The sequence below is a fragment of the Solea solea genome, chromosome 13 (assembly GCF_958295425.1).
Source record: "Solea solea chromosome 13, fSolSol10.1, whole genome shotgun sequence".
In the NCBI taxonomy this organism is placed as follows: domain Eukaryota; kingdom Metazoa; phylum Chordata; class Actinopteri; order Pleuronectiformes; family Soleidae; genus Solea; species Solea solea.
The window spans coordinates 4,843,738-4,860,953 of record NC_081146.1 but is presented as its reverse complement, the minus strand read 5'-3'; the positions used below and the strand labels follow the sequence as shown (position 1 = coordinate 4,860,953).

General features: G+C 39.4%; 3 protein-coding genes and 1 non-coding gene across 6 annotated transcripts; 2 read left to right on the top strand and 2 right to left on the bottom strand.

The window, feature by feature from the left end:
• Nucleotides 1-608: 608 nt before the first annotated feature.
• On the bottom strand, nt 609-682 carry trnai-aau (transfer RNA isoleucine (anticodon AAU)). Its single transcript has one exon. It is a non-coding gene; the product is annotated as a tRNA-Ile (tRNA).
• Nucleotides 683-1,097: 415 nt separating this feature from the next.
• On the top strand, nt 1,098-9,785 carry rhbdl2 (rhomboid, veinlet-like 2 (Drosophila)). 2 transcript variants are annotated; one of them, XM_058648373.1, is made up of 9 exons: nt 1,098-1,196; nt 1,309-1,514; nt 3,547-3,790; nt 5,619-5,767; nt 6,956-7,068; nt 7,168-7,268; nt 8,159-8,219; nt 8,322-8,383; nt 8,882-9,785. In XM_058648373.1, exons 3-9 carry the CDS (start codon nt 3,560-3,562, stop codon nt 9,059-9,061), a joined length of 897 nt encoding a protein of 298 aa, XP_058504356.1. In that variant the 5' UTR covers nt 1,098-1,196; nt 1,309-1,514; nt 3,547-3,559; the 3' UTR covers nt 9,062-9,785. The 2 variants fall into 2 exon arrangements, with proteins under 2 accessions (XP_058504356.1, XP_058504357.1); XM_058648374.1 differs by having other exon boundaries at nt 1,098-1,514; nt 3,529-3,790.
• Nucleotides 9,786-10,940: 1,155 nt separating this feature from the next.
• Nucleotides 10,941-13,186, top strand: gja9a (gap junction protein alpha 9a). Its single transcript, XM_058648372.1, has 2 exons — nt 10,941-11,030; nt 11,414-13,186. The coding sequence occupies exons 1-2, from the start codon at nt 10,978-10,980 to the stop codon at nt 12,921-12,923; spliced, it is 1,563 nt and encodes a 520-aa protein (XP_058504355.1). The 5' UTR covers nt 10,941-10,977; the 3' UTR covers nt 12,924-13,186.
• An 859-nt stretch (nt 13,187-14,045) lies between these two features.
• Nucleotides 14,046-17,114, bottom strand: LOC131471585 (c-Myc-binding protein-like). Of its 2 annotated transcripts, none has more exons than XM_058648205.1 (5): nt 16,967-17,114; nt 15,401-15,473; nt 15,121-15,169; nt 14,584-14,713; nt 14,046-14,505 (listed from the first exon to the last, which is right to left on the bottom strand). In XM_058648205.1, the coding sequence occupies exons 1-5, from the start codon at nt 17,060-17,062 to the stop codon at nt 14,458-14,460; spliced, it is 396 nt and encodes a 131-aa protein (XP_058504188.1). In that variant the 5' UTR covers nt 17,063-17,114; the 3' UTR covers nt 14,046-14,457. The 2 variants fall into 2 exon arrangements, with proteins under 2 accessions (XP_058504188.1, XP_058504189.1); XM_058648206.1 differs by lacking the exon at nt 16,967-17,114 and adding an exon at nt 16,560-16,717.
• Between the last annotated feature and the right edge of the window lie 102 nt (nt 17,115-17,216).

Below are 17,216 nucleotides of genomic sequence, written 5' to 3'. Positions count from 1 at the left end.
GTGGTGTTTAGTTTGTTATTAAAAACATATTTCATTGGCAACAATTTTGGCTGTTTCACATTCTTCATCTCACTACAGGGAAATATGCAGTGTTATAACAGCAGGGAAAGAGAATAAATGGACTAAATAGTAGTTCAAATAATAAAAATAAAACAATATATACAATGTAAACAGTGTGAAGCCAGAATATGTACAACATGGTAAATATAAATGGCACTGTAGATTTAGTTTGATCTTTAATGTTCAGTTGTGAACAAATGTTTCATAGGTTATTTTATAATTAACTTTATTACTGTAGTCACCATATTTGTGTTTAGAAGATAAAGAAATGGAGCTATAGATCTGAGTGAATGGATGTACTTCATAGATCCAAAAGCACCGACATAAAATGTCTGTTTTCTACTGTTATAGAAAGAAAATGCAATATTAGATCATATTTGCATTTCATATCCTGACATGTCTGTCATGTTTATACATTCAAAAATAATAAGTAATCATAATGTCACACAGATATTCCTATGTTTTTCAAACAATTTTCTGTTCCCGCTGATTAATTTTCAACGGCACAATTGTCCACACAGAAGCCGCTAGTAAACAATAGTGTATCTTGGCCCGTACGGGGATCGAACCCGCGACCTTGGCGTTATTAGCACCACGCTCTAACCAACTGAGCTAACCGGCCATACTATATGTGAAAACATAGGGAAATTCGTCCTCACATCATCATATATTCTCGGTGACACTGCGTCACATGAAGACATGACAAATAATCTGGACATTTATCCAACATGATATTATTTAACTCTGGCTCATTAACATCACTCTGAAAACACGTGCTCTAGTGCCTCCTGGCGGTGAATGTACGGTAATACAGGGTTACAATTACAGTGACTCTTGAGTGTCAGCTGAATTTAATCTGCTGGATTTTGAGTATGACACAGTATTCACTGCCTTGTTTCCTCTCTCTCTCTCTGTGTGTGTGTGTGTGTGTGTGTGTGGATGCTGAGGGGGAGAAGAAATGTGAGGGGCAGGATAAAAGGGTGTTTGTCTGTGACGTCACGGATCTCAGGTGTGGCACTGGGAGGAACCAGGTAGGCTTGTTCTGTGTCGTGGTTGTGTTTCGGGCTGCAGACCGACTTCATATTCCACAGACGGGCCTGAAAGCTTGTGGCTTTGTGTTTCTAAAAGCGGCTGAGGTTTGTTTGTGCGGAGGAAGGACGTCGTTTCCTGCAGGAAAAAGCAATGGCTGAGCTATAATTATCCCCAAACGCGCGCGTGAGTGTGTTGTCTTTTCTTCCGATCTCACAGGGACGGTGAGGCTGCGTGCTGTGTGCAAACATGGAGGAACGGTGTTGAAAAGAGAAGTTTTTGAACAAAGATACAGTCTGTGGACACGTGCACTCTGAGCTCTGTGGCTTTCATTCAGTCAAATCCACAGTGGTTTTATATCATATATGCGTTTGGGATCGTCCACACTCTTCTGTTCTGCACGCTTCCTGCTGTTGAAGGTTCGGGTGAGTGAGACCAACTTATTAATGGGTCTTTCTGTTTCTGTTCCAGTTCAAATGTTGGAGTTACATTAACAGTGTAGGGAAGAATCTCTCTGAGACAGACAGATAGATAGACAGACAGACAGACAGACAGATAGACAGACAGACAGATAGACCACCAACGCCCTGTAAACAGGAAACTGCCTGCTCTATATTCAGTTTACTACTACTATTTTACTTGGAAAAGGCAGTGGTGAACAATAATGATAATAATAAGAGTATTTAACACTGGAACAAAATTCACAAAGTGTTTCACAAAAAAAGCAGAAAACATACATGAACAGGTAATTCAAATATTAAAAACAGATAAATACAAACACCATGTATACATCCAAGTATCATATTCTATTTTTAATGTATTATTTTAGTAGTATATTATAGTATAGTATAGTTCCATGTTTCACTTGTTTCAGTGTTGTGCTTTAACATTAGAACAGTTACATTGTGATACTGTTATATTTCCTGAAGTACGTTTAATGTCACCTCCTGAATACTACTACCCGTTTGATTAATGATATTTTGAAATCTATTTTACTGAATCAAAAATAATATATACAATGTAAACAGTGTGAAGCCATAATATGTACAACATGGTAAATATAAATGGCACTGTAGGTTTAGTTTGCGCTTTAATATGTTCAGTTGTTTGATCTTTATTTACTATTCTTCAGGTATTTTCTTTTTTCTAATGTATACCACACATGTTTCATGGATTATTTAAGATGAATTCACTTTATAACTGTAAATTAAGGATTCAGAATGTCTGAAGCCATCATATTTGTGTTTGGCGGAGCTATAAATCTAGGTATTTATCAAAGAATACAACTGTTGTTGGGAGGAAACATTATCTGGACATGGCACGAGTCAGCCTAAAAGAATATAGAATGAAATAACAAGAAAAATGTGATCTTATTTAATATTTCAACCAACAAAATGTTTGCAGAGTGCTTTCTTATGTCATGACACAGTATTATAATACTGGATTGCTTCTACTGACACATTCACATGTAAACAACATTTTTATATTGAATCTATTCTTGGTGAAACTAAGAGTCCTTGTGATGTAAATCACATCTTAATTACTGACCATGTTTGGCATTTTTATGTGTAAATAACTTGTAACTATAATTAGCTAAAACTAATATAGAAGAAGTGAAATGTACCACAATTCTAAAAAAAATAAAAGTATAATAAAAGTAGATGCTTAAGTGACGTAAAACTTTTAACAACTGAAATTTGCAGAGACGCAAGGGAAAAGAGGTTTTTAGCTTATAAACAGAAGGCTCATCCTATACACATGTACGCCTCACTATGTCTGTGATGCATTAAAAATACTCACTCCCCTCCACCAAAGTCCATAGAGAAAATCAGCGTTTTTAATTGTAGGAGCTGCAGGTCGACTCCTGCCTCATTTGGTAAGTTTGTGTGACTTAGGTAAATCTCTTGGATGGATTTCAGATGCCGAAATAACACATTTAAAGTGACTGATGGAGGCAGCAGGGAATCAACAGCTCCTGTGTCTCCTGTGATGTGAAATCATTGATTTTATCTGTGGACTTTGGTGTGGGGAGTGGATGTTTTACAGAGGAACACATATTTCAGTTTCCATTAGGAAAAGGCCGACTATTGACAGTGAAAATAACGTGGCAAACATATTGTACACTTAACAAGGCATAGATTCTGTTAGGTAAGGTAAGCCTTAAGGGGCTAAAATCAGTTTTTCCAGGGCTGGATGATTCATGGTGACAGTACCCTTAAGGTATAAAGTACCTTAAAGGGATACTTTACAGAAAATGACTGTGGTAGAAGTTGAAGTCACTTATTATAATATTACTAAAGTGAAAGTCTTAAAGTATATGGCATTTGCTGTACGTAAGCTCAGTAGTAGGGTGAGTTGTCTTTCAACTGGAAGTGTGTGGGTTCAATTCCTGGCTCTGACATTTTACGTCCATGTTATGTTATCGTCATATGCTTGAAGTCAGACTCCGTTGTGCAGGTCTTCAGCAGTGATGGACGACATTAACGTGGAGCAGCAGGAGCCACTTCCTGTGGACAGAGATGGGAGACAGTGGGGGACTGAAGAAGACCAGCCTGACGGCGGCAAGAAGCCAGGATGCTGTGAGAGGTTCCAGCAGACCGTCTCAAAGTGGATGCTTCCAGAAGACCTGCGTAGCAAGTACCTGGGCCGTACCAACTGCTGTCCCCCGCCCATCTTCATCATCCTCATCAGTATCGCAGAGGTAGGTCTGCCTTGACACACATGCTGTATGGATTCTGTGATGTAATTATACAGCATGCAGCCCACATTCTATGCTGTTAATTATGGTATGGATTAGCTGTGGTTGTATTTAGCAGATGTTGAGGTGAGGTTTTTGAAGAATGGGTGGAATATGGTAAAATTAGAACACTCATTTGACTGGTTTGTAGCTCCAGTCTTTTGAGAATCTAAACGCTTCAACATGCTCGTGCTTGTCTTTCACATTTCTCTCTGTGTCTTCTGGCACCTCCTGCCACCTCCACTGAATGTCCCAATTCACCGCGTGCAGTAAAGTGCAGGCGGTCGTCATGGTGTCCGTGACAACATTAGTTTTCATGAGTAATAGCTTTTGGTAAAAAGCAGCTCTGGTGGGATTTACAAATATTCTCCCTCAGTGTGTTAACAGGAAGCCACAGTGTCTCGTCCAGGGAAATAAACACATCTCATGGAATATGCAGCTTCAGTGGAAGACGTGGTTGAAAATGGTGAACGATGCTGTGACCTAATATTCCCCATGACTATGGCTTAAAAGGGAGGGGCCCTAAATCGCATGCCTGACCCCCTGCATGTCATGTATAATGACTTAAAGTCAATCCCACCAGGAATGTGTTAACAGTTTCCTGTATGTTAAACAATCTGTGCAAAGTTTGCTTTTATTTTTGAAGCAATGTTCAAAAATAGCCTGTGGTCACTTTACTGTGAGTGTATTTATAAATGCACTATTTGCACCTGACATATTGTGTTTCCTTTGTGTTGCATATTACTTACAGCAGTGAATCTCAAAGTGTGGGCCGTGATGGCACTGCTTTCAGTATTTATTTCCATTCGTTTTTCTTTTCCTTTAGACTTAGACTTAAATTCTATGTAAACATGTTGAAAATAAATACATTTAAATGAAGTAATACATCAAAAGTGTGTGATTTAAATTACATTAGATTCCATAAGGGGGCAGTGGCTTTATAATTCCCATCACAGTAATCCAACACTGACATAAAAACAGCTGCTGTTAGTGTGCTTCATATTGACCACTGATATTAACCCTTTTTTTTTTTTAAATATTCACAAAAATGGAGACAAAGACTCAAACGCATGTTATTTTAAATATGTTTTATACTGTTCTGGTGTTCATGTACAACTACAGTGTTTTAATGAAGCATTTTTCTGCAGTTTTTTCAGCAAATTGTAAATAACTGACAGATATTGAACATTATTCTGGAAAAATGGGCAAAAGCTACTTACCCACAGCACATTTTCTGGCCCTTTTTATATGGTTAAAATAAGATGAGTCCAGATTTATGAATTAACGTGGTTAAAATGTTTTAAATTGTTTGCAATATTTTTTAGCCAAAGTTCACTCTGTTAATGACTCAGTTGAAGTCTGTCATTTCACAGGGACATTTAGTTTCTTCTTCACATGAACTATTCATACTTGGGAGTGAACAGTTCCCTCTCTGTATTTCACAGATGTCCAGTGTCACTGCATTTGAATGCCTGTGCAGATAATTTGCAAGGATATTTATTTACGCAGAGAAACTCACTGTTGCTTTAGTTTTAAATCTATACAAACACAAGCATTCAGACGTCTGAACTGCTCTGTGCCATCACTCTGGGACTTTCTCGGCGTTTCACTCAGTGGGATACTTGTTTTGATAAAGTGTGCCCTCAACATCTGTAGAACTAATTCACTCCTGTCGCTGTTTTTGCAGCTGTTTGGAATTGAGCCTTCCCTCCTCTTTCCTTATGACATTTTATACAGAGTTTTTAGGTAATTTTCTGCCGTATTTTTGTGTCCTCTCTCTGTTGATCATCAGCTGGCAGTGTTTATCTACTACGCTGTGTGGAAGCCTCAGAAACAGTGGGTGACCCTGGAGCAAGGCATCTGGAAAAGCCCCTTAACCTACAAACCTGAGAGAAGAGAGGAAGCATGGCGATTCGTCTCCTACATGTTTGTCCACGCTGGGTAAGACTGGGCGGGACTTGTTGGTGATGAGTGAGTGTAACGAGTGGTCAAATTCCCACACACACACTGATAATGTGTGGTAAACAGCAGCCCGATGAAGCTCATGATCTTTCCAGGGGTTTGTTTTGATGCTGTCAGAGGTGGTGATTCATTTCTGTGGCTCATTTTGTGGTTTCATTGAGTTTACCAGGCTGATTCAGACTCAGATCAGACTTTATTTAGGGCTGTGTGGACACAGAAACCCAACAATCAATCCAGAGTTTCAAACCAGACCTGCATGACTTCAGTGTCTATATATATATATCTATATATAGATATATATATATCTATATATATCTATATATATATATATATATATATATATATATATATATATATATATATATATATATATATATATATATATGTGTATATATATATAGATATATATATATATATATATATGACTGGAAAACTGAGGTTTGTAAACTGCTCACTCTCCCACACCAAAGTCCACAGAGAAAATCAGTGTCTGTAGCTTGTTTGGACCAAGGAACCTAATAGTCTACCTCCATGCGTGGATTGTATGGAACAAATATTTATCGTAATTCAGAGAAATAAATGCTGTTGCTAATATTGTGCACCTTTTTGATTTTATGCACCTGGGTTTAATATGACAAACAAGAAAAACTGTGACATTTTTTGTTTAGGAGCAAAATGTTTTTATTTCAAAGTGAAAAACATTACTGCTACTGCCACAGATTCTGTTCCCTGCACAGTTATTTTATTATTTTTATGCATTTTTTTACAGGCCTTTCATGCATTTGTGCTGGTTTTAAATCTTAAATTTGGTTTGAAAATGTGGCCCAGCTCAGTTACTAAATAACACATTTGAAGTCACTGATGGAGCAACAGCCCGTCTGTGCTGTGTGATGGACTTTAGTGTGGGGAGTGAGTGTTTCATAAAGTCAGAGAAGGTCATCTAACAGACAGATAAAGCAGCAGATATATTCTTAAGGCACTGCAGGCTCAAGCAGGCAGAGCATCCGTGTCTCAGTCTGGTTCTCTTACAACCTCACTTCATTAAGTATCCCTTTAAAAAGCACTACCAACACTAACATGCCCAGGGACTGAGACGCTGTCTTTCTAAAGATGAAAGTGTATGTATGTATAACAGTCACTCATCAGTCCACACCTCTGCCTGCACAGTGTGGAGCACATTGTTGGTAACCTGCTGATGCAGCTGCTGCTGGGAATCCCACTGGAACTGGTCCATAAAGGGTTTGAAGTGGGAATGGTTTACCTTGCCGGCGTCCTGGCTGGTAAGAAACCTCCTGACCTCCTGTCTTACCAAATAAACATTGAACTCATTTTGCAAATCATGTCAGAAATGAGTCATTTCTGTGGATCTTTGTCCTCAGGCTCTTTGGCCAGCTCCATCTTTGATCCCCGCAGTGCGTTGGTGGGAGCGTCTGGAGGCGTTTACGCCCTCATAGGAGGCTATTTTATGAACGCGATAGTGGTAAGTTTACATGCAGCATATGATTTCTGCATTAAAATACCAGACAAATGTTACATTAGCCAAAATGTCTGCACTTTATCCTCCTCATGAGGGTCACAGGGGGCTGGAGCCAATCCCAGCTGACACAGAGTGAAAGAGAGTTACGTCCTGGAGAGGCAAAATGACTCCAACACTCTTTAAATCCATAGAAATCCCTATTTCTATGGAAAGGAATGACCACACTGTTTGGAAAATGTTTTGTTTTACTTGTCTTGATTATAAGAAAACATACTGCCTTCATCAGTGAGTTTAAATGTGTTTTAGTAAAGTGACACCAACATGTTTTCTGCATGGACTTTGATGTAAGAGAGTGAGTGTTGACAGTTGTCCTGCAGCTAGATGAAACAGCAAACTAATATACTGTATTATAGACTTAATCTGGCATAGGTTTGATATGATTTAGCCTTTTTTTTTGTTGTAAAACCAGTATTTCATTGTGTCCCTGCTTGTAACCATGTTTTCAGTGAGGGTGAGTCTCTGTGTCTCTACCTCTCACATGTCAAAAAACCCTGACCTGACAAGTGTGTAAAAATGTTTATTGCATATAGAAATGTGATGCTTTTTACACATCATATACTGTATGATGTGTATATATATAAGTAAATTCATAAGTATATATAAGTAAACTGTAAGTCTTTGGGTTTTGGACTAAAGGAGGGAGTAATCATCAGTGTTAGCAAGAATGTGTGTGTTTTCAGAATAAATGTCATATTAACCGTTCATATTGATTCTATGGAGCCCACATTATATACAGTAGTTATTTTCCTGTAATAATTGATTTGTTCTGTTTTCAGACCTTATATTTAACGTGTGCTCTTTGAAAGTTTAATTGTTACTGTTTCAATTCACAGAATTTCCGAGAGATGATTCCTCTCCTGGGAGTGTTCCGTATCCTCGTCATAGTCATAATCGGTATGTTCACCTGTGTGATTTCGGCCTTTTTCTGAAAAATATTCTAACTTTAAAAACTTTAAAATGAAACATTTGAAACATGTTTTTTTTTTCTCCCCTCAGTGGGCACAGATTTTGGATTTGCCTTCTACAGAAGATTTGCGGCCAGTGAAGAGGGTTTACAGGTAGGATTATCATTTCTGTACCGTAGAGGAAAAACAAAAGAGCCTCCAGAGAAAGACCCAGTTAATGCAGATAACCTCCCCCACCATGACAGTGTTTGGTGAAGCCTTTGTTTGCTTGTGGCTACAGATGAGATCAGCAGCTCTTGCTGGGACTTGATACATTATGCAGAAACATACCTGTGTGTATGGGCTCCACTAATAGATGCTGCACAGTTGTTTTTAACTCACTAAAGCACATTTAGAAATGTTGAACCCCCCCCCACTACAGAAGTGCACAGTTCCATGTTCCTCTTTGACAAAATGTCTTTCCTGTTGACTCTAAAAACTCTGCTCCTTCCACTTTCCCACTCCCGTTCACTTGTTGTAGGCTGTTGAACCAGTCCTGCAACTTTTTTGGGAGGTCACATGACAGAAGTTGTTGGTCTTTGTTGTTTAAATCAGGCCTTCAGGCTGAATCTAAGCCCTGTCTTCATCTGTCTTCATCCCCCCTCCTCTCAGGTGTCCTTTGTGGCTCACTTTGGTGGAATTGTGGCGGGGATGACCATCGGCTACGTCTTTTTCAGTGCCTACAACAAGAAGCTACTCAAGGACCCACGTTTCTGGCTGTGTATAGTGGCGTATGTGATCTTTGTTCTGTTCGCCGTGCTCTTCAATATCTTTCTCTCACCGGCTCCGTAAAAAGCAAAGAGCCTCAGCTTTTAAGTTATGAGGAACCTCCTCAATATGAGTCATTAAGGAAGTTATATTTTACTCATGTGTTTAAAGCAAAGTAGCTTTTCAGAGATTCTGAATGTAGTTTGTTCTTTTATTTAAGTGAAAGGGCACCCCCTGCTGTTTATGTGCAGCATCACACCCTATGTGCATGTTTTTTTAAATTTTATTTCAGATAATGTTAATAATGTGCCTTAACTGATTTTTATATCATGATGTAATGTTCTTCTCTTGCCTTTTGTGTGTGTGTGTGTTTTTTAACTCACTTGGTCCTAGTTCATGTTATTTTTCTTTAGTGTGAAATGTCCACTTTGTTTTATGAGAGAAAATTACTGTCCATGTTGTTACTCATGTGCTGTGGATTTTCAGTATTCCTTAAACACGTGCCTTATACATGGTGCAGACTGTCATCACATCAAACATCTGTTCAGACATGTATCGGTCAGCACTAACATGAAGAGTTTACTCAGAAGTCTCAGGGATGAATCTCCAAAAACATGCCGGTATTGCCCTTTTCTGCTGTTACTGTAAGAAGTGATCTACCATCAGGACTTTGCTTCATGCCGTTATTGTTTTAGTCGCGTCCTGTTGACAAGTTACATGATGATGAGTCATAAAACTGTATAAGTTTTTCTTTAATACTTGGAAATATAAACTTTTAAAAGCTTTGAACAATAAACATTCAATTCTGGGCAATGTGAGAACTAAATGTAAGTTATAAATAGCAGTGCATTTTATGTTCCGTAAGTCTGTTAATTATAATCCTCATATCACTGGCACTATGTTATTATGTAATAATGTATATTCATATTAATGAATCAAGAAAGAGATTAGACAATAACTGTGGACCATAAATGAATGTGACTGTATATTCTGAGACAATGATCTTTGGTGAATTCCACTCATTTCAGATACTGAGGCTAAAGTACAAGGGAAAACAGATTGCTGTAACCGGAAGAGAAAAGAGAAAACATTAGCTCTGGGATTTTCCCAGTCAGTCACCCTGAGCTCTGAGTGACCCTCTGCACTCTTACGTATGCACTGGACCGCTTTGAATCAATCGTGCTGTGCTGGGATCTCCCTGTCGACCTTTCCCAGCCTTGCACAGAGTTTGTCATGATCAGTTTAACAGGAGAATTATTTATTAAATGCATTTATGAGACTAACGCTGAGTGAAGTTGGCAGCCAGCGAGGACACAAAGCCATTGATTCTGTGTAAATGTGTTAAAATAATGCATCAAGTGCACATGGACTTAATTACACCCAGAGAGGGGCAGCAGAGTATGAAATCGGACATGATGACCCATTGATTACTTCACTACAGTAGAAAACTATTGATCCTGTGAGGCCTATGCAAATAACTGCACAGGATTAATAATGTTGGGATTCTATTTACAGCATCAGTGTTTCCTTCTCTTCTTATTTACATGTGGGGAAAATAATGGAGCCCAAGCATATTCTATGCTGTCAATCTGGCCTAATCTATCTAAATCTAATCTAATTCATGCACCTAAATGAGGGACCAAAATCCACGATCAGCAGTCACTCTCTGAGATGTTAATAATATCAGTATTTATTTTGAAAAGAGGCAGACACAGTCAAAAAGGACAGTATTTACCTGCTAAGACTGAGGTTATTATTGTGTTAAAAGCAGTTACACCCCCATCACTGATCTCTGTGGGGCTGTGAACTGATAGATCACAATCTGTTGGTATTGAATTTTCTCGGCTCAGACGAGTGTTGGCACCCCTCCCTGCAAACACTGTTGATTTGTTGCCACTTTGTTTCTGGCAACAGTGAAGGAGAGGCGGGTCACTGAAGTTTAGGTGACGCGCAGGGTCAACGATTTTTAAAAAACTTTTTGGTGACCGCTTCAGGGCTGCATGACCCGAGGAGATTTAAGTCACCACCGACAGTCTGTCCATGCAGCTGCAAGGTAAATGGAAACTACACACAGCTCCACCCGGGTTTACATACAACAACTGTGCTGATGATGATAAAACTGTTCAAACCCTTCAAACTAGGAAATGTTTTTTTTTTGCAAATGTGACAAATTGTTTACGTATTATTATTACACTGCTTTTTAACATTTAATTTGATTTAATGTTAATTTTATTTTGTGCTTTGCTGATTTCATTTGAAATGATTATGATGGAACGGTAGCCAGTATATTTGAGTTCAGTACCCAAACTTAAATGTTAACCTTTATTTGCAATCTTAGCCTAGTTCTCAGTCATTGCTGTTTTACCTTGAATCCATCAATTCTGAACCATTTCAGAAGATTGACTACATTTCTTTTCGTTGACATCTCTCTGACAGTCATAATGGCAGAGTGAAGATGGGGGACTGGAACTTTCTTGGAGGGATTTTGGAGGAGGTGCACATCCACTCCACTATGGTAGGCAAGATCTGGCTCACCATCTTGTTCATCTTTCGCATGCTGGTCCTCGGAGTGGCAGCCGAGGATGTGTGGAACGATGAGCAGGCTGAATTCATATGCAACACTGAGCAGCCTGGATGCAAAAACGTGTGCTATGACCTGGCTTTCCCAATCTCCCTCATCCGCTACTGGGTGCTGCAGGTCATATTTGTGTCCTCTCCCTCGCTGGTTTACATGGGCCACGCGCTCTACAGGCTCAGAGCTCTGGAGAAGGTGCGGCATAAAAAGAAGGCCCTGCTGCGGAAGGAGCTGGAGCTGGTCGACGTGGAGCTGGCAGAAGAGAGGAGGAGGATTGAGCGTGAGATGAAGCTGCTTGATCAGAGGAAGCTCAACAAAGCTCCTCTGAGTGGCTCCCTGCTCCACACATACGTGGCTCACATCGTCACTCGCTCTGTTGTTGAAGTGGCCTTCATGACAGGCCAGTATCTCCTTTATGGCTTTTACCTCTACCCACTCTTCAAGTGTGAGCGGGATCCTTGTCCAAATGTCGTCGACTGCTATGTTTCCAGACCAACAGAGAAAAGTGTCTTCATGGTGTTCATGCAATGCATCGCTGCGATCTCCCTCTTCCTAAACATCTTGGAGATCATGCACCTGGGCTACAAGAACATCAAAAAGGCCATCTTGGACTTCTACGCTGACTTGAGAGATGAAGGCGATGAAATGGATGACTTGTTTTCCAAGAAGTACAAAAAAGAGTCTGTTGTGCAAATATACACAGGTGGAGCCAGAAAGGCCACAATTGCCTCTGCACCCAGTGACTACAACCTCTTGATGGAGACGGTGCAGAACACAATTATGTACCCAAACCTTATCAAAGCTTCAACGTGTCTACCTCTTCAGGGCGAGCAGGCCACCCAGCAGGACTCTGATGATTGCAGATGTTCGACTCAAAGCCCCCCAGAGCACAACTGTACCTCGACTACTGATGAGCCCTGTTCAATGTGCTGTGACTTGCTAATAAACCCAAAGCAGGGGGGCAAGGACGTTTTACATCTTCCCCCACACAGTGAGAAAGACAGCAGTGAGAGTGGGAGCCCAGACTCTCTGAAATGCCCACAGAAAGCAGATCACACTTCCTCCCTCCCCACACTGCCGGTGAGCACTTCAAGGAAACCGTGGATGGCTCGTGGCTCTTTCAAATGCTTCACGGTGCTAGAGGGTAAAAGCTCTGATACAGATTCATATGGGGGCGTAGCAGTCAGTAGCAGACCTCCCTCCACTCACACTCCGTCGGAGGACAAACATCAAAGCCGGCCCTCCACCCCAGAGTCACTTGATGACTCCATCTCAGGATCCAGGGGCAACACCAGACCGTCTTCCTCCAACTGCAAAACATCAATGGCGAGCAACGCAAGCAGCAGGCGAGCTCCAGACCTGCAAATCTGAACTTTGATGAGTTTCCTCATTTGCATTAATGTCACATATGCCCTCACGTTAGATTAGACTGTAATTTATATATTGAATTGAGTTTTCTAACAGGGGAGGCGTTACTGATACTTGCTTACTATACTCCCAACTTTAAATACTGAAATGAAATAAACATTGCTTGGTTTAAAGTTTGACTGCTGCAATAATTACTTTAAATGACATAAGAAACAAAATATTGTTTTAAGTATTTTTCCCACTCATTTTGGAATAAAACAGTTTCAGTGGAATCCAACGTGTATCGTTTTGCTGTCTGAAGGAAGGCTAGAAGGAGGCAGTGATGCATTTTCTTCTCGGCATCTCTGTTTTATGTTCAGCAGGGGAGATATGACAAGCGTATTCTGTCTAAGCCTCAATATTTTCTCCTCGGTATCACATGCTGCCATCAGAGCATATCAGCACAGAAACAGAAAATTTTTTGCTTTTATGTCCTGGTTGACAGCTTTGTCTCTGTCCCTGAGGGACTCACTGAAAATGATGATGTCTGATTAAACCAATGTCACACTTCTTTTTTTCATTTTGCATCAGTGCAAGTGTAAATCCTTCAGTAGTCCTGGTTATGTAACGCCTGGGTCTCTGCATCTTTCACCAAGTTAAACTCAAGACATTTTAATATCACACATAACATTGTTGATCTACAGAACACAATTTGGTGTAGGCGATTGTTACAGGCTGTTTCTATTATGGCGTGTTTCCACAGCCTCGCCTCACCGCTGTATTTCAGTCCAGGGACTGTGTCAGACGGAGTCTGTGCTCTGGTCATGGAGGAACTACTGAACACGTATTTTTGATGAACTGATTCTAATGATTCAGCTACACTCAAAACAACTGCTTTACAAGTCAGTAGTCACTCGTTTGTGTGTGTGTAGCATGTAAAACCAAGTCAGCCGTTCCGAGGTGAGTCGAGGCAAGCTGAGACCATAGGTGGAAAAGTCACATCCAAAATAACATTAGCCTCTAGTAATTATTGAGTACTTACTATATACATTTATACCTAGCCACAGTAAATATCTATATCCTCATATTCCATCAAAAGGCCTGAAATTTGATATATTAGAACAGAAAAGAGTTCAATCAGAGAACTTCAGCATTCACCATTAAGTAGGCCTACAATGTAGTGCTTTATTTTACAATTATATGACATCTTTTGGCTGTTTTCATCTTTATCACAATGTAAAATAAAACAAAATAACATGATTAGCAGTGTAACTAAACACTGGTTACTGACATCTTCAAAACAAATGATTAACCAAGTCTAAAGAAGTGAGTTGACATGAGGGCACTTTCTCATTCAGGCTTACGATACAACAACTCACAAACATACTGTACAGTGGAGGACACATTACATTAAACAAACAGAAAAGTAACCCAGGAAAAGCAGCACAATCTATATTTAAAAAAAAGATTGGCTTTAACTTAACATTGTTCTCTTATGTAGAAAAAATTCAAAGTGCCAGTGATATTAACAAAAAACAAACCAAAGCTCTGCTGTGGTCTATTCAGCTGTGGCGCCACCTTCTGATTCCAGCTCATAGCGCTGCAGCTGCAGAGACAGAGGCAAATGTCACGTTAGTTGCATTTAACAGCATGATGACAGTTTTATGTCTTGTGTCCAGTTTACCCTTGTTTTGAGGTCTCTGTTTTCCTCTGTTAGACGTGCACACCTCTGCCTCAGGTCAGTCACCTCCTGCTGCAGATGCTCAGTGTCAGTCAAAGTCAGGCCTGCAGCATCAAGGTGCTGCTTCACAAATCTGGAAGGAGTTGGTTAAAGTGGTACTCTTGAGTTGAGCTGTGGCTAATGTTTGTGGTGGCAACAGACAGGAGTCTGATTTAATGCTGCAGACAGTGGGGAACAGAAAAAGGAAGTTGACCACCTCACTTTACTGCAGCTCTTCACGGATCACTGATCCACAATTACTGTTGTTTAGCTAATTACTGTACTTAGCTCAATAACCACCTTCAGTGCTTTTAGTGTGAAGCTGTAGCAGTAACAAACACTCAGTTCAAATTAGTACAACACTTTTTTCTGAGAATATTGCCTCAGACAACAACATTCTGCCTAACTGTCACCCTTGCGTGCTCACTTTACCACCAAATATACTTTTGTGCATCATTATTTGCAAATGTCAAGCAGAATTTGTTGTATATCAAAGGATACTCCAGTGCATTGTTGGGCCTTTCAGGTTGTTCGTACAAAGCCACGAGTACTAAAAACAAAACAAACAAGAACAAAACAGATATAAAATATAATCACAGAATAATTGAGGAATTAATTAATATTAATATGGACACATCTGTAACAATTCATAATACAATACTTTGATGTTTTCTATTGGTTTTTGGTCTTTGGTCTCATTACCTTTGTTACTTTTGCTATAACATTGTCCCCTAGACCCGAGTGAAGCTAGTTCTACACACAAGAGAAGAGGAGTCACTACCTCTGGTAAGACTGTCAACAACTCCGGCTTTCTCCAAGTATCTTCGAAACTGCTCCCTCCTGGTGTCTGAAGCCTGCAATAAGAAGCATCAGCATTTAAACATCCATTTGATTACAAAGCAGTCGACTGTCACGTCTGCTTAACAGCAATCAACACAAACAGTGAAATGACAAACAGCATGGTTGATAATAACTTCTACATGGTTAAAAAACTACTAGAATACATCATAAATACATTTATATTCAGTAACATTTTAATATAGAACACTTTTTGACAAGATCTAAGATTGAATAATTACTTTGTGTTTCTTATGTCTCTTTGTGGTCATATTATCTTTCTTAACTTGCCCTTCATCTCATCGTCATTTATTTTGCCTCTTGATTACCATTGAGATGTTGATCATTTTCCCATTTGTTGATTAAGAGTATCAGTGAGTCATCTGAGTCAGTTAGATATTCATTTTTGGGGACCTGTTATTTTTACACGAGTTGTTACTTATATTCATTTTTGATTTGATAATAGATCTTAGTTGCTGATATTGAAATAATTGGTGTCTCTCTATCCCATACTTTTGGATCGATGTGTTGAAAGTTAGTCATTTTCAAACAGGTGATGGAGGTGAGTAATTCCTTTGTGTTGCCATATAGTGTAGTAAATAGGTGTGTTACTGGACTTGAAATATGGGTTGAAGCAAAAGTGTATTTACAGGGTGCCAGAGAACATTCAGTGATTTTGCTGACCTTCCACCAGGTTGTTAATGTTGTGGATATAACTGCATTTTAAAAACAGATTAAGTTTGCTTATTGACTGTGGGAGACAAAATGAAGTATTTGATTGAGCTGAGTTTACATTGCATTTATTCCAAAGTTATCCGAGAGCTATTACTTTTGCTTCTCTAATTAACACACTTGTATTTTGACATGCAGAAGAAAATGTGGTCAAACGAAAACAATTAAACTCGTTTTGGTCAGACATTAACCGATCAAATTGAGGTTTATTTCCAAACATCTTTATTCTCTCAAACAAAACAATAGCTGTAACGATTGCGCAGGTTTAATCAATTACCAACCAGCTTGCTAATGTTAGCTTAGCAAAGCTGCAGTCACAGGACTAACCGAACATGTATAGTGTGAGATGAAGTAACAGCGAACACACTTACTCTATGATATGACATGGTGATGAGGACTGTGCAGTCGAATTTCCTCTAAATAAACTCGATATAGTTTAGTGTGTGAAGTCGCAGTGACTAGTTTACAAGTAGAATGCCAATACTGGACAGGACAACTTCAGTTTCGTTTATTACCTTCAAGCAAGAGCTGATGCTTTCAGGTGTTCCTCGTCAAAATACAAATATGACAAAACAAGAAATCCAAACCCTATTTGGTTATATTTATGCTACATTCATTCAACCAAATAATAAATTACATTCTATCTTATTTGTTTGGAAACACTTCATGCACGATATTTCAATCCTCAGCATTTACCATGACTTTGTCTTGAATAATACCATGGGACATGAGTTTTCATATAAATTCCGACAGTTTGTAAAGATATTGAACGTCTCACTTTGAGTGTTTCGGGTGTCTGTCGCCCTCCACTGTTCCTATCGCGCAACAGCACAATTGTCCACTTTCTATTTGGTTCCTTTTCAACAACATTCATGATCTGTAGCGTTTCTGAACCGTCGATATCTAATGTGTAAATAATATATTATCCTCAGAAACTCAGGCAGCTTTCAAACAGCCGCGGCACGAGGGCGTATTTGAGTCTGATTCGGGTGATAGGTCACAAAACAAGTCTGAGTACTAGTCAGGTG